This window comes from Macadamia integrifolia, chromosome 1 (assembly GCF_013358625.1).
Source record: "Macadamia integrifolia cultivar HAES 741 chromosome 1, SCU_Mint_v3, whole genome shotgun sequence".
NCBI classification, from domain to species: domain Eukaryota; kingdom Viridiplantae; phylum Streptophyta; class Magnoliopsida; order Proteales; family Proteaceae; genus Macadamia; species Macadamia integrifolia.
Window position 1 is genome coordinate 19,274,921 of NC_056557.1, and position 27,882 is coordinate 19,302,802.

Genomic DNA, 27,882 nt, shown 5'->3' on the forward strand with positions numbered 1-27,882 from the left:
GCCCAGTTCTGTGTGAATGGGGTGTGACAGCTAATATATTGGATATGACCCAGAAATCCTCATATTTGCTTCTCAGTTCGTGGTGTGGGCATTTCCTGAATTCCCTTGATCTTGATAGGGTTGACCTCAATGCCTCTTTCGCTCACTAAGAAGCCTAACAACTTTCCCACTATTGCCCCAAATACACACTTTTGAAGATTCAACTTCAGCTAATACTTCTTGATTCTTTCAAAGAAAGGCCTTAGTGCTGGAATATGCCCCTACCAATCTCTTGACTTCACTATCATGTCATCCATTTAAACTTCCACATCTTTGTTCATCATATCATGCAGTATGGCTGTAGCTGCTCTCTGATAAGTTGCCCCGGTGTTGTTTAGTCTGAAAGGCATCACCTTTTAACAATAGGTTCCCCATGGAGTGGCGAAGGCTATCTTCTCATGATCTTCTGGGTGCATGCTTATTTGGTTGTATCCCAAGAATCCATCCATAAATGATAACAAAGCATGCCCTGCCGTGTTGTCCACCAATACATCAATGTGAGGTAATGGGAAATCATCTTTAGGGCTTACTTTGTTAAGATCTTGGATGTCCACGCACATTCGTGCCTTGCCATCTTTCTTTGGTACTAGTACAATGTTGGCCAACCACTGGGGGTATTTCATCACTTGTAGAAGCCCTGCATTCCATTAGTTCACAACTTTTTCTCTAATCTTCTTACTCCATTCTGGCCACATTCTTCGGAGTTTCTGTTTTATCGGATTTGCCCTAGGTAAGTCGGCAATCGATGCTGCACAATGTTGGGGTCGATACCAGGCATATCCTCATAAGACGAAGCAAAGACTTCGGCGAATTCCTTTAGAAGACTAATCAATTGTTCTGCTTCTTCGTCATCAAGGGTGGTGCCAATTTTTACCTCTCGAAGGCATTGGTCGGTTCTAGATTAATAACCTGAGTATCCTCATGGATGGGTTGGGCTTTCTTTGGTTTGCATTATTTTATTAATTCTTGGTATTTATTAAGATCATCATAAAAAAAAGGAGGCATGTCATACTCGGAATCAGAAATTTCATTCATGAGGGAAGGAGGAGTAATAGACTTGACATACAAGGACTCTGTACTCTCCTCAAGAGGGGAGGTTGACACAGAATCATAAACAACAGACTTACAGACTCGATAACTGGCTTGATGCTTTTGCCAGGGATATTCAGGCTAGTTAACTCAATAGCATAAACAAACTTGAAGTTTTCTCCAATGCTTTTCCAGTTCAAGAGCGGTTCAATGGCTTGATGGATGAGGAGGTATGGCAAAGGGGCCTTCTTCTCCCTTTGAGAAAGTTTCTGCTACCTCTTCAGTGGCGCAATGATTCTTCTAGATAGGTGCTCGCTTCTCCACGAATACCAACTGGTCAATCTCATGCTCTCAGAAGTCGAACTTTTTGAGGGGTGAAGATTGGTGGAGACTGCTCAATCCCTTTTCTATGAAGTCTATATTTTCAAGCCTGTTGAGGGATGCCATCCCATTGCCTCGGTCACATCTTTGACCACCTTAACGATTCTTACCATTGCAATTGGTTCGGGCATAGTACATACAGACCGTCATTCTCTGTGCTCTTTTTTGCTTCACATACATACTTCTTCCTCTAAAAGGATGAGGCTTGAGCTCATGCAGCTCTCGGGCTCTTGGCTCTTGTAAGAGGGAGAAAATACGGATTTCCAAGTCCGTGGGAAGTTGCAGACTCTAGGTGAGCCTTATCCACTTTTCCCACTCTCTTTTTAGGAGGACCCAAGGACTTGGCAATTCCTTAGATCGGATTAGCATTGTGGGGTTGCCAGAGGAGAACCCATCTTTAATCATTACAATTGCTGCTATCCCAGTAATGCAACTATCTTGATCACTCTCATTGATCAGCATTTTCTGTTGTTCTACTTCATGAGTCACCCAGTCAAACTCATCTTGAAAGAACACTTCAAATCCTGGTTGCATCTTGGTGGCGGTTTCATCAAACCACGACTCCATATTTCCACAAAAAGGGAAATCCTCTCCTTTTATGAAGTACCCATTGAGAGTAGGGTAATAAGTGATGAAGATCTTCCTAGTCATCCTCAGTGCTTTTTGGTCATTGGTGATCGGAGGAGTGTACCCAAGACCATTCTTCCCTTTGTTCACCGCCAAACTAGGCTGCTTTGGAACTCCTTGATGATATTTCCCTAGTCCAATGCTAGGAAAATATTACATATTCTTCATCATTTGATTCACTGGCAGACTCCAGATGGCTTCATAGTTAGCTGGGATTTCCTCCTTTGGAGCTTCTTTAGCAATGGTCGTGCAAGTTGTATCCAATTCAAAATCACTTAGTTGGACTTCCTAGTCTTGTTCTTCCCCATTTTCAATGTTTGCTAAAGTATTCACCACTTCAGGATCTCCGGTTATTGTGATTACCTTTCCTTCATGAATGAACTTCATTTTTTTATGGAGACTAGAGGACACTACCTTTTGTAGGATGCAACCAAGGCTTTCCAAAGAGCATGTTAAAGGTCGCCGGTATATCAATGATTTGGAAGTCAACATCAAACTTCACCAGGCCAATTTGTATGACAAGGGTATTGATTTCAAGGATCTTCCTCTTGGTATTGTCGTATGCCCATATGGTCTAGGTAGTTGGCCTCACTTCTTCTAGGTTGATGCCAATACTCTTTGCTGACCTCAATAATAGCACATTCAAAGTGGACCCATTGTCAAAAAAAACCTGGGGAACCAATTTGTTATGACATTCTACCATGATATGTGGAGCTCGATTATGCAGGACTCCTTTAGGAAGCTCTGATTCTGAGAACATCATGGATTGTACCGCATATGTTGCCCCTACTATATGTACAAGATGTGCTGGATTTATCTCTATCGGTACTTGCACATTGGTGAGAGACTTCAAGACTGCTTCACGTTGTGTGGCGGATGCCATCAACAATCCCCAAATTGAGATATTTGCCTAGGACTTCTTAAGTTGAGCCAATACTGGGTTCTTTGGCTCTTTCTTTATGCTGGTAGTTCCTATCTCACTAGCCCTTGACTGTTCTACTGCTAAGGCCTTGCCTTTATAGTCTTTTCCAATCTGAGTCTCCATCACATTGACAGGTTTCTTTACAATAATTTCTATGGGATAGCAGTCTTCATCATCACTATTTGTTAGGGTGATTATCCCTACCATAGAGTCTTCCTCTTCTTCTGATTCTCCCTCCCTACCGAGAGTGGGAGGTCCTCCACAAGTGTTAAGAGCCTTGGGTCACAACTTTTTAACCGCATTAGAGAGCTCTTGGAATACAGCATCTATCGCTCTTGCGATTGTGTCATCTGGCCCTATTTCCTCCATATTATTTAACTACTCATGGCAGTAAAGGTCACTGACAGCTACTTCTCCCAACATGTTGTCAATTTCTTCTATCCTTTCCCGTATGCTTACAATGTTTCAAAATACCTCACACATCTTTTGTTCCATCTCGACTGGGGAGCTTGGTTCATCTAGATAAACTTGTAATGGCTCTCTTGATACCTCATCACTTTTTGAGTCCGATGTAGAATCATCTCCTTCCATATAAAGGGAAGGGTAAATGCCACCTGTCAGATCAGCTATTAGATCATCACCACGGATAGCATAAACTGATAACCAGGCCTGGTCATTTGGTGGATAGTATTCTGACTCATCATCATTATCAATGTACCCAGGCCCTAGGTAGTCATCCAAGTCTGGATACTCATCATCTTCTTGAGATTCAGAGTCATCTCCATCCTTCTCATCTTCACTCTCATCATCCTCTATATCACTCCCTATGTGGATTAGGGAAGTGTATTCTTTGATTTGCTCTCCTATGGCCAATGCGGTTACTGCTCTGAAAAGATCAACTGTAACCTCTTCAATTACTTCTGGATTGTCTTCTGAAGATACAGTGGGCTGAATTAGAGAAGTGGGATCACTCTCCTGGTCATCCCCTAATGCATTTATTGACCCTGTTGATGAAGTAATTTTTGGAGAATCTGGTAGTGCAAGCATATCCTTCCAATCATACCCGTTCGTCCATCCTTCTTTTGGGTTATACACTAGACCTTGAGAATGGGATTGGTACAAGGGTGATGAGGGATATAAAGCGGGATGGTATGAAGATGATGTAATGTGAGAGGTAGGATATAAAGATTGGGGGTGATAGGATGAGGAGGTTCCTTCACTTTGATGGTGGGGGAAAGGTTAATGATATGGCAGAGGCTGATAATATGGTGAAGGTGGAAGTTACAGTGGGGGTTGGTAATGTGGTGCGGTGGATTCTTCTATTGATGAGGAAGGATGGATGGTGGGCGCCCAATCTTTTGATTCTTCTTCTGATGATTCTCTTCTTCTGGGAGTCCTCATCACTCCCACCCTTTGACTCATGAGTTTTCTATAAGTGCGGGCATTCATATGATTCTTTCGAGCTATAGGTACAATGAGTTGAGTAGGGTCACTCTCTATGGTTTCTTCATCCAGATTGTTCACATGATTAGGGAGTGGATTAGTATTAACATTGGGAGGCTACTTTACCTTGACCTCAATAGTTCCATTGTCTATCAGGTCCTGAATTTCATGCAATAAACCCAAACATCTTTCAGTGTTGTGCCCCTTCTGAGTATGGTAGGCACAATATTTATGATCCCTATACCAAGTTGGAGGAGGGTTGCTGATTACTCTTGGTCACTGTCCCTAGTAATCCCTGTTTCATTAACTTCTCATATGCTACCATTATGGGCATTCCCAAATTAGAAAATTGCCTTCTTGGACGCGGGGCCTTCTGAGAGGGTGCATCTTCTTGTATTACGAAGGGCCATGAAGAAGTGGTTGGGTGAGACTAACTACTGAACTACACTCACCATATTAGTTTTTGGACTCTTTCCATGTATGAATCGGGTGTTCTTGCTTGCATCTTGGGAGGATCCTTGAGACTAGGCCTCTCTCAGAATTCTGTTCTCCACACATGTACTGGTGGCTATTAAGGCATCAAAAGTTTGCAAATGTTAGTAAAGAACATCATAATAGGGCTTTGACATGTTCTCTATCAATATCTCTACTTGCTCTGCTTCTGAAGGCCGATCTACCATCTTGGCGGCCTTATCTCTGAACCTCATCAAGAAGGCGATGAATCCTTCTCTAGGCTACTGTTTCAACATCTCAATCTCCCGACATTACACATCTACCTCATTATTCTATGAGTACTATTTGGTGAAGGCTTTCACCACTGTGGTCCAATTCTGAGTTTGGGATGACTCCAACTATGTGAGCCACCTTAGTGCTGGCCCTGAGAGGGTTAACATGAAGGCTTGCCCCATCTGGTTATCTGTAAGTTGCCACGACTTGGCGATGCTGAGGAAGACTTTAAGGTGAGCCTTGGGGTCTCATAATGCATCAAACCTGCCAGTCAGTCATTTGAATTTTTCTAGAATTCTTACCCCAAAAAAGAAACTCATTTCATCTGACACTACTATTTGGCTTTTCGAACTCTTCCCCAATCGGAGCATATTTTCCAATTTCTCTAACTGCTCCTTGAATTTCTGTTTGAGATTTTAAAATGTAACCGCAAGCGTACGGATCAATGTAGCTACGGGTCGAACACAGAGAGAGCAACCGCTTCATTTTTTTTTGCTTCTTTTAATAATGCAAAAGTGAACCGATTAATGATTGTGATCTAATTCTAATTACCATCCTAAATATATGTATCTAAAATAATGTCCTAACCATTTGTCATCTAAAAATTTAAAGACGCAAGCCACGCAATTAAAATTAAATAAATAAATAACTGAAAATAAACAACCCACGTAATTAAAAAAAAAAAACAATAAAAAAAATATTGAAATAAAAATAAAGTAAAAGAAATGGGATAAAGCTAGAGAAAGACTCACAAGTAGGTTTCTCTACTTAGCCCGAGGGATGCATCATAATATGAGCTTCCCTACTTGACTAGAGAGTCACTCTTACAAGGGTTACTCTACTTGGCTTCAGGGAAAGGGAGACAATTAAAATAAGAACAATAAAATGATGGTTCCCTAGCTAGGAGGGGCAAAGCCAACACATACACTAATATGAACCTTAGGGGAAAGGGATAGCAATAGTGTAACGACTGAAATTAAAATCTTAAATTAAGAAAGAAAGGGTAGTCAGAAGAGGGAATGAGAGGGGGGAGAGAAGACTACTGAAGGAGCCTACTTACTTGAACTTGAACTCTTGAACTTCAACTCTTGAACTGAAAACTTGATCGATTTGAGATACTACCAGTGCTGAAAACTAGATCTAGAATAAACCAAATCTGAAATTTCTAGTACTAGAGAAAACAAATCTGAAGAAAAAAATTGAACTTGAAAGACATGCTTCATAGCTTGTTCTTGTCACCTAAAACTAAGCCTAGAACTAGAACTTGAAAATTACAACTTCAATTGTTTAAACAATAAAAATAAAAGACTGAATCAAAAACAAAAGTGCATGCATTAATTGAATAAAAAGAACTTACAAAAGTGTTTAAAGCATAAACCTAGAACTAGAGCTAGAGAAAGAGAAAACTGGAGAAAGAGATAGAGCAACTAAGAAAAAACCCTTGAAGAAGAATGAAGTGCCTCCTCCCCTTGTGTTAATTCTATTATATAGAGAATGGGGGAGGGATGCTAACGATTTTAGCTTCTAAAAAAAAAAAATTTGTTACCTTGTTGATAAAGTGGAGGAGAGAGAAGAGAGAAAACGTGTGGAGAGAGATCTCCCATGATTTTTCATGCCTTTTTCTTCCTATTTTTTCTCCCTTTTTCTATTTTTCTCTCCCTTCATGCACAAGAAACCCCCTTTGGCTGATTTTTCTTGCTTGAATTTGGATAATATTCTATTTTAATGAAAAATTCCATCCATGCTTTTGTCTTTTCTTTTCTTTTTTCTTCTTTCCTATTTTTTCTCTTCTTTTCTTTTCTTTTTTCCTTCTTTCCTATTTTTTCTCTTTATTTTCTCTCTCTCTTCTTCAAACTTGCGTACAACTATCTTGGTCAACCTCCTTTAAGTGATGAGTAGGAGAGAGAAAATATTCTAGAAAAAACCTCAACAAAATGGCAGCTAAGAGGTTCGAACTTGAGACCTCCTAATAAACAAGGGATTTTACATACCAGAACTCACCAACTATGCTAGGTAGTTGTTTTTAGAAAAAACGAATCTTCAATCACTTAAGGATATGGTCCATCAATCCTTGTTAGCATTTCAAATATTCCTTATACCCTTGGGACAACTGCAGATGGGCTGGTTCTGCATCTCGGTTCAGTTCTGATCCATTATTCTTTTTTTGACCCGAAAAGAATAATCACTTGTACGGTTGACCAAACGAATGTGTACTTGCAATTGAACACTTCCATCTTTCTAGAATTTCATCCACTTCGCAATCATGAAAAGAAATAGGACCTCTTTACGTGTAAAATTTGAGATATAGCATCCGATAGTCCTTAAGGCCATGAAAATATAAAACCCGCAAAAAGAGAGTAAAACCCAAGGTAGCTCTATTCTAAATATGTAAAATACATGTTTTACTACACTAGATTTCACACATAAATGTGCTCATCAGAATTCCTCCATACTTAGACTTTGCTAGTCCTCGAGCAAAACAAAAAGAAAAAGAATAAAAATAAAAAACCTAACTCACTTTCGTAGGAATCACGGTTGCACCTAGCATATGCAACAAGCCTTTAAACCCCTAGGTCACCCCTAATGGACGAGTTGTGTCTTGTGGGTGTTTGCAATAAATATACATCCAAATTTCAGAATAAACAAATCCCAACCTTAGCTAAAGCTAAGGCCCATACCGATCCGGAGCAAAGATAATTTCTCTTACAAGGGACCCCCACACTTGAACTTTTATTACCCTTTATCAATTCTAGGCACTAGCATATTTCTTAATTTGGAACTCACCTCGTCTCTTCCAAAACATCCTTATCTTAAGGTAAAACCACTTGTGAAGAAATAGGAAACCAATGACTAAGGCGTTGGAGTGTTTTTGACCAAAACATATTACCAAGCATTAATGACATTTGCACATTTTTTTTTCCTTTTTTCGCTTAATAAACTCTATTCTACTCCACTACTTTTGGCCTGAATGACATGGTGGAGCAAACACCAGACACCCAAATTACTATGTAGCTTTGCTCTTTGCATATGCCCACAAAGACAGTGATGCTAGAGTTCCTTCAAAAGTTTCCTCCCAAGGAATTTCAATCAAGATACCACGCTTCCTGAGGCACAATGCCCTCTCTAGTTCCAAGGGAATCAACTCTTATTCTTCTTTATACCGCATTTCACACTTCATTTAAAATTGTACATATGTCAACTCATGATAAATTAAAAAGGTCTCAACTCTAAATCAAAAGTATAAGGAACCCACAGACTTACATATGGTCCAACACCATAAAATAGGGGTCTCTTATTTTTCAAAAGAATGTTCCATCTCAAGACACAAGCTTGTTTCTTTCTTCTCAACAGGATTTTTATACTCAAAATGGGTACCTTAATCAAAACTTTTATTTTCATACATCAAGCAACCGAATGGTAAGATCATTATCCAAAAGCCAAAGTAGGACTTCATCCTTTAGCAAGCTAAAAAAATAAAAAGAAAAACAAATAAAACAAAGTGAAAAACGCAAAAACTGGTTTTCCTCCCCCACACTTAAGTCATGCAATGTCCTCAATCCATGGAAAGAATTAAAAGCAAAGACATTGCAAGGGGTCATACCTGATTAAAAGTTAGTCATCAGTGTAAAGAGGTTCATGGAGATCCATGACCTCTTCACTACCAGTATTAGGAAACTCGAGGAACGGTTTCAAACGCTGACCATTAACCTTCAAAACTACCCTATTCCTAGATTTAAAATCTCCACAGCCCCATGGGGATATATATTATGGGCAATAAACGGGCCATCCCATCGGGATCTAAGCTTACAAGGGAAAAGATGTAATCGAGAGTTGTACAATAAGACCTTATCACCAATTGCAAAAGATTTGCACAGAATGTGCTTATCATGGAAAGCTTTGGTATTTTCCTTATAAATCCTAGAACTTTCATAGGCATCATTCCTAAGTTCCTCCAACACAGATAGTTGGAGCCTACGATGAATTCCCACATCAGACAAATCAAAATTGAGCTTCTTGATGGCCCAAAAGGCCTTATACTCCAACTCATCTGGTAAGTGACAAGCTTTCCTAAAGGATTTAGAGAATGGTCCAATAAAATCGATGCCCCATACATCAAAGATCTCAACTACCAAAATAGGGTTGAAGGGCATCATGTTCCTCTTATTGATACGGCCAAAAGACTGACAGGCAGGATAAGCCTTGTAAAAATTAAAAGCATCTCTAAAAAGAGTGGGCCAATAAAATCCACATTGGAGAACCTTTGCGGCAGTCTTCTTAGGTCCAAAGTGTCCACCACATGAATGATCATGACAAAAAGAGAGAATAGAATATTATTCATGATCAGGAACACATCATCGGATAATCTGATCTAGACATATCTTAAACAAATAAGGATCATCCCAGAAAAAGTGCTTAACTTGGGAATGAAACCTATACTTATCTTGGGTGGACCAGTGATCCAGAGTCACACCTGAAACTAAGAAGTTGACAATGTCAGCAAACAATGGTTTACTGGACACTACAAATAACTGTTCATCTATAAATTTTTCGTTGACTGGAGAATCGACAGTCAAGGAATTGGGAAGCCCGGATAATGGTTTGCAACTAGGTTTTCAACTCCTTTCTTATCCCTAATTTCTAAATCAAACTCTTGCAAAAGTAAAACACACCTAATGAGACGAGCTTTGGCATCCTTCTTCTGAACTAGGTATCTAAGAGTAGAATGATCAGTATACACCACCACATGTGAACCAACTAAGTAAGACCGAAACTTTTCTAATGCAAACACAACAGCTAAAAATTCTTTTTTAGTGGTTGTATAATTGAGTTGTTCATCATTTAAGGTCCTACTAGTATAGTAAATGACAGTGGGTAACTTATTAATCCTTTGACCCAAAATCGCTCCTAAGGTAAAATCCGAAGCATCACACATCAGTTCAAAAGGTTCAGTTCAAAAGGTTCAGTTCAAACAGGTGGTTCAACAATGGGTGCATTGGTCAACTCCTTCTTAAGTTGTTTGAAGGATTCTAGGTACTCTTTAGAAAACTCAAAAGTTTCATCTTTGGCAAGTAATGAAGTGAGAGGTCGGGCTAACTGACTAAAGTTCTTAATAAACCTTCTGTAGAAGCCTGCATGCTCTAGAAAAGATCAGACATCCTTAACAGATTGAGGAGGTGGTAAATTATCTATTAAATCTACTTTGGCTCTATCTACCTTAATTCCCTCCTTGGATATTACATGGCCTAAAACAATACCAGATTTAACCGTAAAATGGAATTTTTCCCAATTCAAAACAAAGTTCTTCGATATGCATCTTTTCAAAACTAGGGAAAGATGATGAAGACATTCAGAATAGGAATTCCCATGAATTGAAAAGTCATCCATAAATACTTCTAAGAATTTTTTGACCATGTCAAAAAAGATGCTCATCATGCATCGTTACAATGTAGTAGGGGCATTGCAAAGCCCAAAGGGCATACGCCTGTAAGCAAATGTTCCATATGGGCATGTAAAAGTGGTCTTATGTTGGTCCTCTAAAGCAATTGAGACCTAGTTTTAGCCGGAATATCCATCAAGAAAATTATAGTATTCATGTCCAGCTAACCTCTCTAACATCTGGTCAATGAATGGCAATGGAAAGTGGTCCTTCCAGGTTGCCACATTAAGTTTCCTGTAGTCTATGCACACTCTCCACCCTGATTGGATACGGGTTGGAATTAGTTCATTATTGGCATTGGGAACTACAGTCACCCAGACTTCTTAGGCACTACGTGAACTGGGCTTACCCATTGGCTATCAAAAATAGGATAAATTATTCCATGATCCAAGCACTTTAGGATCTCTTTCTTAATGGCTTCCATCATCACTGTGTTAGCTCTTCTTTGGGGTTCCGTGGATGATTTGGAATCCTCTATAAGATGTATATGATGTTGCAAAATGGAAGGGCTTATACCCTTGATATCAGTCATGATCCAATCTAGGGCTTCCTTATTATCGTTTAACACTTTAAGTAACTCCTCTTCCTGGCTAGAAGTCAAATTTGAAGAAATTTTTATAGGGAGAGTCTGGTCAGGCCTTAGGAAAGCATACCTTAAATTAGATGGCAACTCCTTAAGATCTAGTTTAGGGGGCTCAACTATGGAAGGTTTGGGAATAGAGTTGAAAAGGGGTCCTAAGGGCTCCACAGGTGTGTGAAGACTCAAGACTTCAGAAAATAAATTTTCACTATCATCATCCAACTCATCCATATACTCTTGGAATTCTGAATCAAAATCAATATCAAAGTTGGTAACTAAATTATCAAAAAAATCTAGAAAATCCTCAAGCATATTGATCTCTTCTTCTCTATGTGATTGTTTGTCTGTCCTAAACATGTTAAACTCAACAGTTTGGTTACCAAAAGATAACCTTAGGAAATCATTCCGATAGTTGATTAATGCATTACTAGTAGCCAAGAATTGTCTTCCTAGAATTATTGGGATCTCATCCTTGGTTGAGAAGGGTTTAGTGTCTAATACAATGAAATCAACAGGGAAAATAAATTCCCCCACCTTTAGTAAGACATCCTCAACTATCCCTTTAGGTATCTTAACAGACCTATCTACCAACTGAAGAGTAGTTCCAGTGGCTTTCAATTCTCCCAATCCTAGTTGCTTATACACATGATAAGGTAAAAGATTCACACTTGCGCCAAGGTCAAGTAAGGCATGCTCAATGTAGGTGTTGCCTATGACACAAGATATGGTAGAGCTCCCTGGATCCTTATACTTGGCTATTATAGGCTGAGTAATTATGGAACTAATGTTACTTATCAAGAACGTTTTTTTGGGCATACTAGTGATACGTTTGTGAGTACCCAAATCTTTCAGTACCTTCGTATAGGCGGGGATCTGGGATATGTCATCCAAAAGAGGGATGTTCACTTCTACCTTTTTGAAGACTTCTAAAATTTTATCCATGGAAGCAATCTTCTTTTTGTTTATCAAGTGATCAGGAAATGGGACAGGAGGAACATAAGGACTATTAGGGATTTGCCCTTTTTTAGAAGAATCATTTTTGGTTTTCTCAACCAAATCATCTTTAATTTTAAAAGAATCTTTAGGTTCATCAGACGAACCTGGAACAAGAGGCACACTTGTGTCCTTAACTGAAGGAGAGTTAACAGGAGTAATAGATGGGCAAGATTTAGGAATACTCTGTTGGTACTCTCTACCACTCTTAAGGGCATAAACAACATTACATTGGTTAGAGGGCTCTTGTTGGGTCTGACCTTGTACTATATTCAGTGGTGCATTAGTTGGTGCTTGTGAACTAACACATTGATGAAGCCTAGGGTTAGGCTCTAGTTGACTGGTAAAGTTCCTTTCTCCCTCTCATGCATAACTGAGACAACTTGGGTGAGTTCTCTCGTAAGATTTTGATGGCTTGTCATGAGGAGGGCCATATTTTTTTCCAAATCACTTATTCTATATGCCTCTCCAGTGTTGGTGAACTCAGGGGGTTGCTGATAAGATGATAGAAGAGGGGCCCTAGGAAAACTAGCTGAGGGTCCTACATTTGACCTAGGAAAAGTATTTTGGGGAAAAAAATTTTATGCAAAGGGAGGCCTTTGGGGTCAAAGTTGACCTTGATTATGAAAATTGGAAGGCCCTGCTTGGTTGCCCTGATTCCAAAAGAAATTTGGGTGATTTCTCCATCCTGGATTATAGGTGTTACTATATGGATTATTCTGGTATAAGGCATTAACACTATCATTAGAAGTGCCCCTAGAGGTGTTGGGGCATTCTTCTATGACATGTCCAGGGGACTGGCACCAAGCACAAATCTTAATCAAATTGACTGATGATGGCTCTCTAGGAACAATAGCCTCAATCCTCTTGATTAGGCTATCCAAATGGGCTTCCTTGGCTACTATCCCATTCACAAAATATCCTTTTCCTCCTATGGTTCTTTCACTCTCTTGGGTTGATTCTTACTCATGGGTTTTGTCAGCTAAGTCAAGTAAGAATTCCCATGCCTTTTCTTCATCTGTAAAGGATGTGAATCCCTCAAGGCACATAGACTCTATCATTTGCTTAGTTGGGTAATCAATACCCTCATAAATTATTTGATATAAATTCCATAAGTCTAGGCCATGGTGAGGGCATTCTTAGATTAGATCCTTGAATCTCTCCATAAGTTTGGAAAATGACTCACTAGGCTTTTGCCTAAACTGAAGGATATTACTTCTAAGTTTATTGGTCTTGTGAGTTGGGAAAAACTTCTTAAGGAAGACAACTATGAACTATTCCCACGAGGTTATGGAATTTGTGGGTAAACCATACAACCAATTCTTAGCTTGGTCTCTTAATGCAAAAGCGATAAACCTAAGCTTAATAACATCATCAGAAAACTGTTGGATCTTAATTAGAATACATACCTCTTCAAATTCCTTTAGAAATAGGTATGCATCCTCAGAGGTCAAACCATGGAAGTGGGGCAACATAGTGATGTATTTAGATTTGAGTCCAAAATTATTGCCCTAGGCTTGTGGTAGAACTATACAGGAAGGTTGGGCTATTCTAGCAGGGTAGAACCTATCTTTTAAAGATTTAGGTGAAGGTTTTTTATGTTGGTCTCCCATATTGAAAGGTTTTAAAGAGAGTAAACATATATGGTCACTACTTGTTGGATCTCTTCTTTCTAACTGATTCTTAGTATTACGTACCCACCTAACACTCATGCAACAGAAAACTACCCACAACTAGAGTAAGACAAGCACAAAAGAATGGATAGAAAATTTTTTTATTTTTTTTATTTTTTTGGCTTTTTGGGAGCTTACCGCCAGGGATCCGGGGTTGCTTAGGTCAATTCCTGAGGTACTGTTATAGGGTGAAACCTGTCTTTATCATACTGTGAGGCATGGCGACCTCCACCGATACAACTATTATTGCAAGTTGTTCTTCTCAAGAATTCAATAAAAAAAGAAAAAGAAAAAACAAAACAAAGCAAACAAAGCACTCCGATTTACCAAAAGAAAGCAAAAAAAAACATGAAACCGTCTCCTTGGCAACGGTGCAAAAAACTTGTTTGAGATTTTAAAATATAACCACAAGCATACGGATCAGTGTAGCTACGGGTCGAACACAAAGAGAGCAGTCACTTATTTTTTTTTTTTTACTTCTTTTAATAATACGAAAGTGAACCGATTAATGATTGTGATCTAATTCTAATTACCATCCTAAACATATGTATCTAAAATAACATCCTAACCATTCGTCATCTAAGAATTTATAGACACAAGCCACGCAATTAAAAATAAATAAATAAATAACTGAAAATAAACAACCCACGTAATTAAAAAAAAAATAAAGCAAAAAAATGCTGAAATAAAAATAAAGTAAAAGAAAAGGGATAAAGCTAGAGAGAGACTCACAAGTAGGTCTCTCTACTTAGCCCGAGGGATGCATCATAATATGAGCTTCCCTATTTGACCAGAGAGTCACTATTACAAGGGTTACTCTACTTGGCTTTAGGGAAAGGGAGACAATGAAAATAAAAACAATAAAATGATGGTTCTCTGGCTAGGAGGGGCAAAGCCAACACATACACTAGCCATAAACCTTGGGGGAAAGGGATAGCAATAATGTAATGACTGAAATTAAAATCCTAAATTAAGAAAGAAAGGGTAGTTAGAAGAGGGAATGAGAGGGGGGAGAAAAGACTACTGAAGGAGCCTACTTACTTGAACTTCAACTCTTGAACTGAAAACTTGATTTATTTGAGATACAACCAGTGCTAAAACCAGATCTAGAATAAACCAAATCTAAAATTTCTAGTACTAGAGAAAACAAATCTGAATAAAAAAATTGAACATGAAAGACATGCTTCATAGCTTGTTCTTGTCACCTAGAACTAAGCCTAAAACTAGAACTTGAAAATTACAACTTCAATTGTTTAAACAATAAAAATAAAAGACTGAATCAAAAACAAAAGTGCTTGCATTAATTGAATAAAAAGAACTTAGAAAAGTGTTTAAAGCATAAACCTAGAACTAAAGCTAGAGAAAGAAAACTAGAGAAAGAGATAAAGCAACTAAGAAAAAACCCTAGAAGAAGAATGAAGTGCCTCCTCTCCTTGTGTTAATTCTATTATAAAGAGAATGGGGGAGGGAAGCTAACGATTTTAGCTTCTAAATTTTTTTTTTTTTATCTTCTTGATGAAGTGGAGGAGAGAGAAGAGAGAAAACGTGTGGAGAGAGATCTCCCACGATTTTTCTTGCCTTTTTCTTCCTATTTTCTCCCTTTTTCTATTTTTCTCTATATTCTTGCACAAGAAACCCCCTTTGGTCGATTATTCTTGCTTGGATTTGGACAATATTCTATTTTAATGAAAAATTCCATCCATGCTCTTGTCTTTTCTTTTCTTTTTTTCTTCTTTCCTATTTTTTCTCCTCTTCTTTTCTTTGTTTCTTCTTTCCTATTTTTTCCCTTTATTTTCTCTCTCTCTTCATCAAAATTGCATACAACTATCTTGGCTGACCTCCTTTAAGTGATGAGTAGGAGAGAGAAAATCTTCTAGAAAAAACCTCAACAAAATGGCAGCTAAGAGGTTCGAACTTGAGACCTCCTAATAAGCAAGGGATTTTGCACACCACAACTCACCAACTATGCTAGGTAGTTGTTGTTACCAAAAATGAATCTTCAATCACTTAAGGATGTGGTCCATTGATCCTTATTAGCATTTGCAATATTCCTTATACCCTTAGGACAACTACAGATGGGCTGGTTCTGCATCTCGGTTCAGTTCTGATCCATTATTCTTTTTCTGACCCGAAAAGAATAATCACTTGTACGGTTGACCAAACCAATGTGTAATTGCAATTGAACACTTCCATCTTGCTCAGAATTTCATCCTCTTCGCAATCATGAAAAGAAATAGGACCTCTTTACGTGTAAAATTGGAGATATAGCACCCGATAGACCTTAAGGCCTTGAAAATATAAAACCTGCAAAAAGAGAGTAAAACCCAAGGTAGCTCCATTCTAAATATGTAAAATGCATATTTTACTACACTAGATTTCACACGTAAATGTGCTCATCACTTTCCTTTCTCTGTCCATTTCTGGAGGTTCCATCCAGACATGTGCTGCAAATTCCTCTTCCTCATCTTCCAACACTACCTTAGGAGGAGGGACCCTGGAATAGGCCCCTCACTGACCATTTGGACGGGTAGGTGAAGATCCTCTTTGACTGGTTGGTCTGACATGCTCTAGTTCTCCTGAGTCAACTCGAGAAGAGTTCCCATGATAACCTGTAGCTCTATTATGTTCCACATCTCTCATAGTTGGTGTCGGCTCAGTTCTGGGAGGATTCTAAAGTGCCTACAAGATCTAAACTATTCCTCTCTTAACCTCAGCCATTTCTGTCTACAAGATTTCCACATGACAGACCCAGGCTTGTTCAGGTGATTCGGAGTCATGTGGATCCATACCAACTGGGCTATAATCACTTGGTAGTAGACAATCTCGGAGAGATGACGGAGCTGATACTAGACTTAGGCAAGTCAACCGATTACCCTGACGTGTCCAAAGGGACCACAGAGAATACTTGAGGTGTGGAATTGTGCCTGAATAAAAAGTGGCTTATTTTAGGATTCTTGAATTCTCAATCCCTTGTTTACATATTAACAACCAATGATCCATCCAAAGTTAGACCGCTTAATGATAGGGGTGGATAGGGTTTGGTTCCCCCTAATCCACCCAATGTCATAAACGAGAAATTCATACAAATGGTTTGTTGAGAATATTCCCATAAGATATTCCATGTAATAAAGTCATGCTTTCCTTGCTCTTTTTCCCACTAGGTGTTCTTCCTCCTGATTTTCTCGGGACTTCTCGGGACTTGATGTGACTCTGATGGGATTACCCCTGAGTCACCTATCTAGACATTCTTCTTGAGGAGGAGGGACACCTTTTATTTGAAACCCACTTAGGAAAGCAATTCTTTATGATGGGAAAATAATGTAGGAACATTCCTTTTCAAGACCGCAATCAAGTTCTACAATTAGCTTATGGCGCTCCTAGCTTCTTCATCTATTTCTTACATGATGCAAGCATGCGGTGGATGCAATTGGACTAAAAAGGCTTCCTTAACAGGATCTAGATACACAAAGTACGTGATCCTTTTGATACACCCATAGGTATGAGATCAAGGGGGTGACTTCCTCACCCATTACTCATGACTATACATGAGGTCAAGCAACTGGCCACGGGGTGGTGGAACCGTGAGTGATTGTGTGTAAAAGTGTAATGTCGGGTAACCATCATTTGATCTCAGAATGCCATAAAGTGCATGGACCTCCCCGAGGGTGCTGGCACAAATTAGAACATCCTCACCGTTTGATGTCGCTTTCGATCTCAGAATGTCATAAAGTGCACAGACCTCCTAGAGGGTGCTGGCACAATTACAACATCCTCTCTATTTGACGATACCTCCCACTCTTGTACAGGAAACGGGTATCATTTGCTCTCAGTGTACTCTCTATGACATGCACTGACCTCCCCGAGAGTGCGGGCATGACAGGGAGTCCCTTGCCAAATGATTTCACTTCGAGCATGATGCATGATGCAGTTAGTGAATACAATTACAAACATGGGGTTATCCAAACATGTTTTCAAACAAATGTGGTGGAAAATGTTCTTGCATTTAATGGTAGTATCTAGTGTCGAAAGCTTGAAATTTAATCCCCAGTGGAGTCACCACGGTGAGGGTAGTGGCCGGAGATGCCTCCGCCCTTTTGTGAAAAGGGGCTGGCGTCGATTCCGTCCTCTCTCCTCTCTTTCTCTTTTTAATGAGGGAGGGGTGTGTCATGTGTGCTTTACTTACAAGCCCCGTACCAATGTATCATCGCTTGGAGATACGTGGAGGCCTATTTCATAAGAGTATAAAGTTTATCATTCAAGACGGAAATTTGATGATGGTCTAATATAGGGATTGGGATCATACAAAAGGGTTTGGAGTCGTCACCTAGGATTATGGGCCTAGGACCCAAGGGTGGGCCCAATTTTGGAGAAAAGGGCCCAAAAGTTGCTATGGTCTAGAGATTTAGTGTAAGTGTCAAGTTGTAGATTTGGAAAGGTGTTAGGCACCCAATCTACCCGGTTCAACCGGTCTTTCTACTAGATGCTTAAGAACGAACATTTTCCACTATTATTCTTATACTACATGTATGGCTAAGTTATCACACATATATACATTGACTGAATTTAAATAACTATATACACTAAGAACATGGTTAATAAAATGTCTACATTATAACAATTTGGTTGAGAAAATATACCTGATCTTAACCCCTGTTTCGGGTCAAGAGAGGTGGGCCCCTGATTAGTACTGGCTCGAACTGTCTTTCAGATTCTCCTGGCTCAGGGAAAGATGGTCTTGACCTCCAACTTCCTTTCTTGATAGATGCTGATTGTGATGGTATTCGGATAGGGTTCCAGCTAGAAATGGTTACTTTTGGATTTAGATTCGGACAGAGCTTCGGCTAGGGAAGGCTACTTTCTGGATTTGGACTCAGACAGAGCTTTAGCTAGGGAAGGCTATTTTTGGGCTTATGATGAGGTGACACTCCAATAGAGCTTCCACTGGGGATAGGTTATGGGAGGGCTAGGCTAAGGTGGCACTCCAACAGAGCTTCCGCTGGGGATAGGCTAAGGAGGGCTAGGTTGAGGTGGCACTTCGGTAGAGCTTCCGCTGGGAATGGCTATTTCTAAAAAGATTCCAGGGGCACTCGGACAGGGCTTCCACTAGGGACGACTATTTTTTGAAAGAAATGAATGGACCTAAAAATTGACTGAAGATCTTCAAAGCCACGAAGAACACTTTGAAGATCCGAATAGAGTTTCGGATCTTGACAAAGATCTCTGTAGACCCGAAAAACCTCAAAGGGGGGGTTTCTACTTTGGGTAAAAATCAAGAACACTCAAAGGAGGGGGTTGAAGAACATACTACTTTTGAAAAAAACTAGATCGGACTAAGAACTTGGATTGAAGATCTTCAAAGTCCCGAAGAACACTTCGAAGATCTAAATAAGATTTTAGATCTTGACGAAGATCGCTCCGAAGACCCAAAGAAAATCAAGATGGGGAGGGGAGGAGAGTTTCACTACATGGGATTGAGGTGAGATTTTGGTGTATAAAATCTAAAGGAGGGTGGGTATTTATAGGTTTTTTCAGCCAATAGAAAGGAGGGAACCTCTTTGTCCGAGGGACAAAAGGAGGGTTCTTGCCTAAAGTGGGTAGAGAGGGCTTTTATCCAATGGGTAAAAGAGTTCCTCGGAACAAAATGGGTGGAGAGGGCTTTTGTCCAATGGGTAAAAGAGGGGTTTTTGGGAAAGAGAATCCTTAGCAAAAAAAGAGGTTTTTTGTGCTTAAGTGGGTGAAAAGGGAATTTCTTCACCCACCGGGTTAGGGGAATATCAATCCCGACCATTAACGGTGCCGCACAAGAATGGGCCGAAGTGCATGGGGCATGGTTAGTATAGGAAGGCAAGCAATGCGGGCAATGTCATAGGTGTGCAGATCATGGCATATGGGTAGTGGCATGTGGGTGTGAGCTAGGCACATAGGTGGGCACAAATTAGGCACAGAGGGGGTGTGGGCAGTGTAGCATAGGTGGGCAAAATGGGTGGGCACCATGGCACACATGGGCGGCCAACATGGCACAGGTGGGCACAGGTTGGGTGGGCAGCATGGCACAGGTGGGCATAGGATGGCCTGCGCGCGCGGGCTGGCCTATGTGTGAACATGGTGTGCAGCAATAGTGCGCGGGGCATGCAACAATGGTGTGCAGGGCATACACAGGACATATAGTAATGGTGTGCAAGGCACACACAGGGATGCGTGGGGGCACAGGTGAGGGTGTGCAGGGGCACCAGCCAGGGTGCACGGGGGCATAGGTAGGGGTGCACGGGGGCACGGGCGAGGGTGTGCAGGGGCGGGTGAGGGTGCACCGGGGCACGAGGCTATGGCCTCGGGGGTGCAGGCTAGCTTAATGCAGGTTTGGTGCATAGTTGGCTAGCACCATGTGCTACTGCCATGGACAGCAGCCAAGGGCAGCATGCACGCGTGCGGGCTAGCCTGCTGGCCAGCGCGCACGCTATTCTTCTGGTGATGATCACAGGAGATCTAACAGTCTGATTTTCACATTCCATATATTTTCAGAATCGTATTTCCTAGCACTATCCAGCTGTACGGTCATCTTGACCGGATTCCTTCGTATATAAAAAGCCAAAATTGGACCCTCTTCTCTTCCGTGCAGGGGTTTCTAGGGTTTTGGGTAGGGGAGTGTTTTTCGGGTTATCTGGGTGGGTAGATGAAGAGTTTTAGGGTGTTTGGGGTAGGTAGGGGATTTTTCCAGGTTTCCAGTGGGACTATCCATGTGCGCGGCATACGTGCTGGAAAGTGTAATTTTCCAAGGATGATCGCGGGAGATTCGTCGGTCTGATTTTGACGTGTCATACATTGTCAGAATCGTATTTACGAGCACTATCCATCTGTATGGTCATCTTGACCAAATTCCCTTATATATAAAAAGTCAAAATTGGACCCTCTTCTCTCCTGCGTGGGGTTTCCAGGGTTTTGGGTAGATGAACGTTTCCATCATCATCTTTATTAATCCGAACCCGAAAGTCACATCCAAGATCCACATTTCATCATAGCCAGAGGAGAGTGACAAAATTGGGTGTCTACAAGGATCTATGTAGTGTGTGCCCAGATAGAGAGACTGAGTTTTGTATTGAATTGGTATTTGGGGCAGCACCAATGTCATAAGCACCCTACAGGATAGTTCCTGCTAAATTGAAAGAGTTGAAGGAACAGTTACAAGACTTGTTGAAGAAGGGTTTCATTAGACCCAGTGTATCACCTTGGGGAGCCCTATTTTTGTTTGTGAAGTAGAAAGATGGGAGTTTAAGGATGTGTATTAATTATCAGGAGTTGAACAAATTGACAATTAAGAACCCGTATTTGCTTCCTCGTAATGGTGATTTGTTTGATCAGTTGCAAGGAGGCAATACATTCTCTAATATTGATTTGAGGTCAGGGTAGCACCAGTTGAAGATCAAGGAGAGTGATATTCAGAAGACAGCTTTCAGGACTCGGTATGGCCATTATGAATTTTTGGTTATGCCATTTGGACTAACCAATGTACCAGTACTTTTATGGGACTGATGAATAGAGTGTTTCATGATATGTTGGGTTAGTATGTGATTGTCTTTATTGTGATATTTTGATCTATTCCAAGAGTAAAGAGGATCATACAATTCATTTGAGGTTAGTGTTACAAAGGTTGAGAGAGAAGCAGTTGTATGCAAAGTTTAGTAAATGTGAATTCTGGTTATCACAAGTGAATTTCTTGGGACACATTGTATCTACTAGAGGTATTTAAGTTGATCCTGGAAAGGTGAAAGTAGTGTTGGATTGGGATTCTCAAAAGACTGTTAGTGAAATTAGGAGTATTCTGGGCTTAGCAGGTTATTACAGAAGATTCATTGAGAACTTTGCCCGGATTTTTGCTCCTATGACTCAATTGACCCAAAAAGGGGTTAAGTTTGAATGGACTAAAGAATATGAAAACAATTTTCAGGAACTGAAGAACCGACTAGTAACAACTCCAGTCCTTGCTATTACAAATGGTATATCCGGATTGGTTGCATATAGTGATGCATCCAAGCAAGACTTGGGATGTGTGTTAATGTAGAATGGTAGGATAATTGCTTATGCCTCTAGGCAATTGAGATATTATGAAAAGAATTATCCTACACATGATCTGGAATTAGTAGCAGTCATTTTTGCACTGAAAATATGGCGTCACTATTTGTATGGAGAGAAATGTGAAATTTATAGTAACCATAAAAGCCTTAAGTATCTCTTCACCCAGATAGAACTGAATATGAGGCAAAGAAGATGGCTAGAATTACTGAAAGATTATGACTGCACCATTTATTACCATCCAGGGAAAGCCAATGTAGTAGCAGATGCTCTCAGTAGAAAACACAAAGTTACTACATTAGCTGCACTCACAGCTAACCCTATGCTAATTGAAGAGGCAAGAGAGTTTGGTTAGAGGTAATTGTGGAAGTGGAGACATCTGAAGATATAACACTTGCCACTCTTACTATTAAACTATCCTTGTTTGAGCAGATCAAGGAAGCCCAACCTAAAGATGATATGTTGAGGAAAACCATGGATGCTATTAATGATGGAAGACAAAAGGATTTGAGCTTTACAGTGAAAGATGGAACTTTGTGGTTTGATGAAAGATTGTATGTTCCAAAGGAAGAAAAGTTGATAGAGATGATTTTGAGTGATGCTCACAGTACTCCTTACTCTTTACATCCTGGAAGTACAAAAATGTATAGAGATATGAAGAAAACATATTAGTGACATGGTATGAAGATTGATGTAGCTGAATATGTGGCAAAGTGTATGAGTTGTCAACTGGTGAAAGCAATGAGACAGAGGCCACATGGGTTATTGCAACCTCTTCTTGTACCAGAGTGGAAATGGGAACTTGTTACCATGGATTTTGTGACAGGACTACCAAGGACCAGGAAAGAAAATTATACAGTTTGGGTAGTTGTTGATAGACTGACTAAAGTAGCCCATTTCATACCAATGAAAATATCTTACTTCATGGAGAAGTTAGCTCAGTTGTACATTGATAACATAGTGAGATATCATGGTGTCCCTATCAATATTGTTTCTGATCGTGATTCTCGCTTCACTTCTAAATTTTAGAAAAGTGTACAAAAGGTAATGAGAACTAAACTGAAATTTAGCACAGCATTTCATCCTCAGACAGATGGGCAGACTGAAAGAACAATCCAGACTTTAGAAGATATGTTAAGGGCCTATGTTATAGATATGAGCTACAGTTGGGATTTGAGTTTGCATATAATAACAGCTATCAATCAACTATTAGTATGGCACCTTTTGAAGCTTTGTATGGAATGAAGTGTAGAACCCCATTATATTGGGATGAAGTGGGAGAAAGAAAAATTTTACGACCTAAGCTTGTACAAACTACCTGTGAAAAGGTGGATATAATTAGGGAAAGAATCAGGGCATCTCAATCCACACAGAAAAGTTACACAGACAACAGAAGAAAGCCTTTGGAGTTTGAGGAAGGTGAAAAGGTATTTCTGAAAATTTCACCAATCAAAGGCATCAAGAGATTTGGAAAGAGAGGTAAATTAAGTCCAAGGTATATAGGACCTTTTGAGATTTTGGGTCAGGTTGGCAAGACAGCCTGTAGATTGGCATTACCTCCAGAGTTAGATAGATTCCACAATGTGTTCCATGTCTCTATGTTGAAGAGGTACATTCTAGGTCCTTCACATGTATTGCCTACTGTGGAACCTTCAGAGTTGGATGATCATTTAAGCTATGAAGAGCAACCTAAAGGAAAGTTTGATAGGAAGGAATACCAACTCTGGAGTCGAACAATTTCATCTGTTCCTGTGAAAGAGAAGATGAAGTGAAAGAGAAGTACCCAAAACTGTTTAGCTTACCAGGTAACTCTTACAAATTTGGAGGATGAAATTTTTTGTAAGGAGAGGGGAAACTATAACACCCCAAATCTCACCTCTTTACATTGACTGTGAATAGACAAGAGTAGCAAGCTAGAGAGGCCAACACTAGCTTGATTGGCAGCAGTGGAGTGCCAGGAAGGAAAGAATGACACAACATGTACTGTGCTTTCTGCCAACAGTGTTGGAAGAAACAACAAGAAAAGTGGGCCAACAGGTATTTATTAACCTTTCATAAGGGACAGTAATAAAAAGGGACTAAACAGACTCTAAGAGAGAAAATCTGACTCAACAGGCTGGAGAGTTCAAGAAATAACAGGCTGACCTGTTGACTGGACAAAATGGTCAGGTTTGACCAAATGGGTCTCATTCTTGGATTCTTAATATGTAGACCTATTTCTATGGGTCTGATGTGACTAAGAAGGATGAATAATAAAATAATAGAATTAAAAAATATAAAGTAAAGATGGGTACCTATAAGTATCAATAATATAGAATGTAAGTCAAATGGTACCATATATATATATCTGAATATATAATATTATATATTACAAGGTAGTGGGAATATAAAAATAATTTAAATAAGGAAAATATGAAATTAGAAGTTGTAATTTAATATGGGTATATAATGTATAAATCTAAAATTTGAAATTGCATAATATAAGTATTAAGGGCTTACTTATACATATGTTATAATATATTATATAATATACTAGTTAGTGGATCACTAAGGGGTTATGTTAGTGGGCCACTAAAGGGTGTTAGTGGGGCTATAAATTGCCTCCACTGACCATATGAGGCTCATTTCTCATCTTTACAAGTTCTGAACAGCAAGAAGAAGAAAGAAGAGAGAAGAAGAAGAAGAGAAGAGAAGAAGAGAAGGGAAGAGGAGGAGGTTCGGCTAGAGATTTCAGTCCTTAGGTTTTTGATAGAGGGTTCAGCTGCAAGGTAAGTTCATCTCTTACTCATGTTAACATGTAATAATAAGTAATTTCAGAAAAATAAAAAGGATATAAAGCGATTCTGTGCATAGGAAGAGAATTCAAAAATTTCAGCAAGATCTTTGCTATTTGGAGTGTATTTTCTTGGATTCTTGAGGATTGATGAAATGCATGAAGAGTATATGAAAGAAATTCATAATTGGAGTCAAGACTATGGCCGATTGGAGAATATGATATGAGAATCCTTACTAAGCTCTTAAAACAGTAAAATTTCATGAGAAAGAAATGAAATTTCAGTTTCATTTTACTGTTCTAAGGACTAAGAACACATGCAAAGAGAAATTGATGGAAGATTTATGCATCCATTCTCTAATTGAGGTGTGATCATCAAATTTAAGGAATACTGAAATCCCATTTTAGGCTTACTATTTTAAAGGTTTTAAGATATGGATTTTACTGTTAATGATCCTAATGGTGCATGCAAGTGATTTAGGTTTGATCCTTGACATGTAGAGTGAGATTTATGTTGAAATCTAAGCATGCAACCTTAAATTGGAGGTTAAATTTTGATAGTTTGATTTTATGTCACCTATGTGGATGTGAATTTGAGGTCTGATTTTGAAATCCTCTGCTGAAATGGGTAATTGTAATTAGTAAGTTGAAAATAAGTTAATGGTAGACTAAGAAAATAGCGACATTGAGGTGATACCTTCACTGATGTGAACTTACGGCATAGAAACAGGGGACTGATGGCTAAAATAGAGGTGAGAATCATTAGAGAAGGTGGCAGAATTGATTTCTACAGAAATTTGATCAACTCGCGGGAGACCACAGGTCGGCCTGTTGGACCAAATCTCTCTAGCCGGCTGGGATTCCAGAGGCTATGTTGACCTAAGTTTTTGATAGTAATGCATGTGGATGAAAATGAACCTATAGGGTCTATTAGGGGGAATTTTGATGCTACTATTGAGGGTGAATAAAATTAACTCGATTATTAATACTGGTATGTAATTTCTGATTTCTAGGAATTTCAAATAGCTGTGAGAGAGCTTGTTCTACACCAAGAGGAGAGATAGTCGGTTTTGGTTTTCATTGTGAGTGGGTGCCCCTCTATCTTACTTCTTTTGGTGTGTTTATTATTGTTGTACATGCATCATTGGTTGTGTTGTGCATATGCTTTTATTTTTTACATTTACATTTACTTCTACATATGTGGTATGATAAAATGATGGTGATGGAAACATGGAAGGTAAGGTAAGTGAGATGGGTCACGAGCAGGTGCCCATGTATGCATGTGTGATATGAATGAATTGATTGTGCATCATCTAATATTCTGGTTAGGTATCTCAACCATAAGTGCTACACCCCTTGTCCGTAGGGGGTTAGGTACGGACTAATCCTGAGATATGTGGCTGCCTGATCAACAGTGCAATTGGTGATGTGATGTGTGTGATATCAGTTGTGGATTTGGACAGGAAATGATGTATTGTATGCCTGGTGATGATTTTTATACAGGATTACCCTCTAGGGGTTAGCGGGGGGCCAAGGCTCTGACCGTGACTGGTTGCCTTCTGCCTGCAACGAGCTTGTATACCTGAGAGCCTAACGTACAAGGTAGGGTATGCCACCTTTATTGCGTAGCACTATACCCATAGGTGATGAGACTTAGTAATGGACTAGGGAATGAGAATAGTTAATTAAATGGATTCATGAGCATCATTCTCTATGTGTGGAGCATGCATTGCATATAGATGCGTGTGATTGTTCCCCCCCCACCCCCTCACCCCTCATCAAGCATTATCAGTGATCACCCCCCCCTTCCTTTGATCCACAGATGAGGAGAGCAGTCACCTACAAAATTCTAGTTCTGAGCATGATGCTATGGCTATGGATTAGTTGGCTTGTATACAGGATTTTGATGATCTCAGTCATGGACCAGATTGTGAGCGCGACGAGTGTGTCTATGGTGGACAATGTTTATGAGATCTGATGTTTACAATCGTTCTTTTGTGTACATATGGATGGTTACAGCAATCAGTTTTGGTCGATCAGATTACAGGTGGGAGACTTGTTATGTTTGACAGGTGGGAGATACATTTTGTGTAATTAATAGGTGAGAGAGAGATGTTAATGATATGACAAGTGGGAGATTCTTTTGTGTGTATACTTGGATATATGGATTACTGTAATATAATGGATTACTGTATATAACATTGTGGATCATTGTGAATCTAATATCAGGTATCACATAGATGCACTGGGTGAATATTAGCTTTATTTGATTTTAATTATCCGTTGCGAAATTATTATGATTCTGATTTTGTGAACATGAAGGATGTGGTGTTGTGGACTCTCCTAGAGTAGGATTCTGGGGTAAACAGGCTGACTGGGTATGGTAAGGTATCCAATGCCAGCATGTCTTTGCCATATGAAGGTATGACACCCAATCTCTCAATTAATGTTAGGTATAGTTGCTACAAGTACAAGAGTAACATTTAATCTCTTATTAGGCTCATAACAGGGTTTCTAGAGAAGTAATGATTGAATTCATAAAATAAGAATTGAAACCGTTCCCTATTCTAGGGTTTAACAAGCTTGCACTTCATTTATCCACTATTCAGTCCCAATTTCATATATTGCTACTGAATTGGTGGAAACCCTAGGGTTTAGGGTTTCGTAGGGACAAGGCTTCTACCAATTGGGTCCTCAGTAGCCCACAGAATTTGGGGCTTTTTCTACTGGGCAGCTATTCTACTCATAGGGGTTTCCTAGCTGTAACCAATTGGGTAGAACCTTAACACTAGCTATCCAATTAATGTAAAAATACCCAAACTGATCCCTGCTGCAGTAGGGAGTCCACTCACCTGGGGGCAGTGTTGGTCTAGTAGCAACTTCAGGTGAAGAATCTCTCTCTACCTCCTCTTCCTTCATTTCCTGCTCCTTCCTTCTTCTTCTTCTCTTTTCCATCTTCTTCTCTAAACTGTTACATCAAACGAGTTTTCTAAGGGTGAAAGCACCCTAAAATCTTAAGTTCCCCTTTTATATGGCTGCCCAAACAAGGTCTGTTTGGCTGGCTCCACTTAAAATTTTCATATTATAATTTTTAAATTAAAATTTTATATCTTAAATGGACAAACTATAATCTTCAAGGTATAAGATGTTTTAGAACCATCAAACACACTCCTATAGAGGGTAAAAGTATGG

General features: G+C 39.5%; 1 protein-coding gene, 1 long non-coding RNA gene and 1 other non-coding gene across 3 annotated transcripts; all 3 read left to right on the plus strand.

Annotated features, from left to right (window-relative positions):
- The first annotated feature begins 13,296 nt into the window (after positions 1–13,296).
- LOC122087156 lies at positions 13,297–13,403 on the plus strand. Its single transcript, XR_006142678.1, has one exon. It is a non-coding gene; the product is annotated as a small nucleolar RNA R71 (small nucleolar RNA).
- A 9,728-nt stretch (positions 13,404–23,131) lies between these two features.
- On the plus strand, positions 23,132–23,689 carry LOC122071601. The gene has a single exon (XM_042636016.1). The coding sequence runs from the start codon at positions 23,132–23,134 to the stop codon at positions 23,687–23,689; it is 558 nt and encodes a 185-aa protein (XP_042491950.1).
- An 869-nt stretch (positions 23,690–24,558) lies between these two features.
- Positions 24,559–26,966, plus strand: LOC122085895. Its single transcript, XR_006142269.1, has 3 exons — positions 24,559–24,685; positions 25,704–25,772; positions 26,513–26,966. It is a non-coding gene; the product is annotated as an uncharacterized LOC122085895 (long non-coding RNA).
- The last annotated feature ends 916 nt before the right edge of the window (positions 26,967–27,882 follow it).

Bases quoted from the DNA above. Each gene is read 5' to 3' on its own strand.
- LOC122071601 (XM_042636016.1), top strand. From the start codon at position 23,132: ATGGCACCTTTTGAAGCTTTGTATGGAATGAAGTGTAGAACCCCATTA.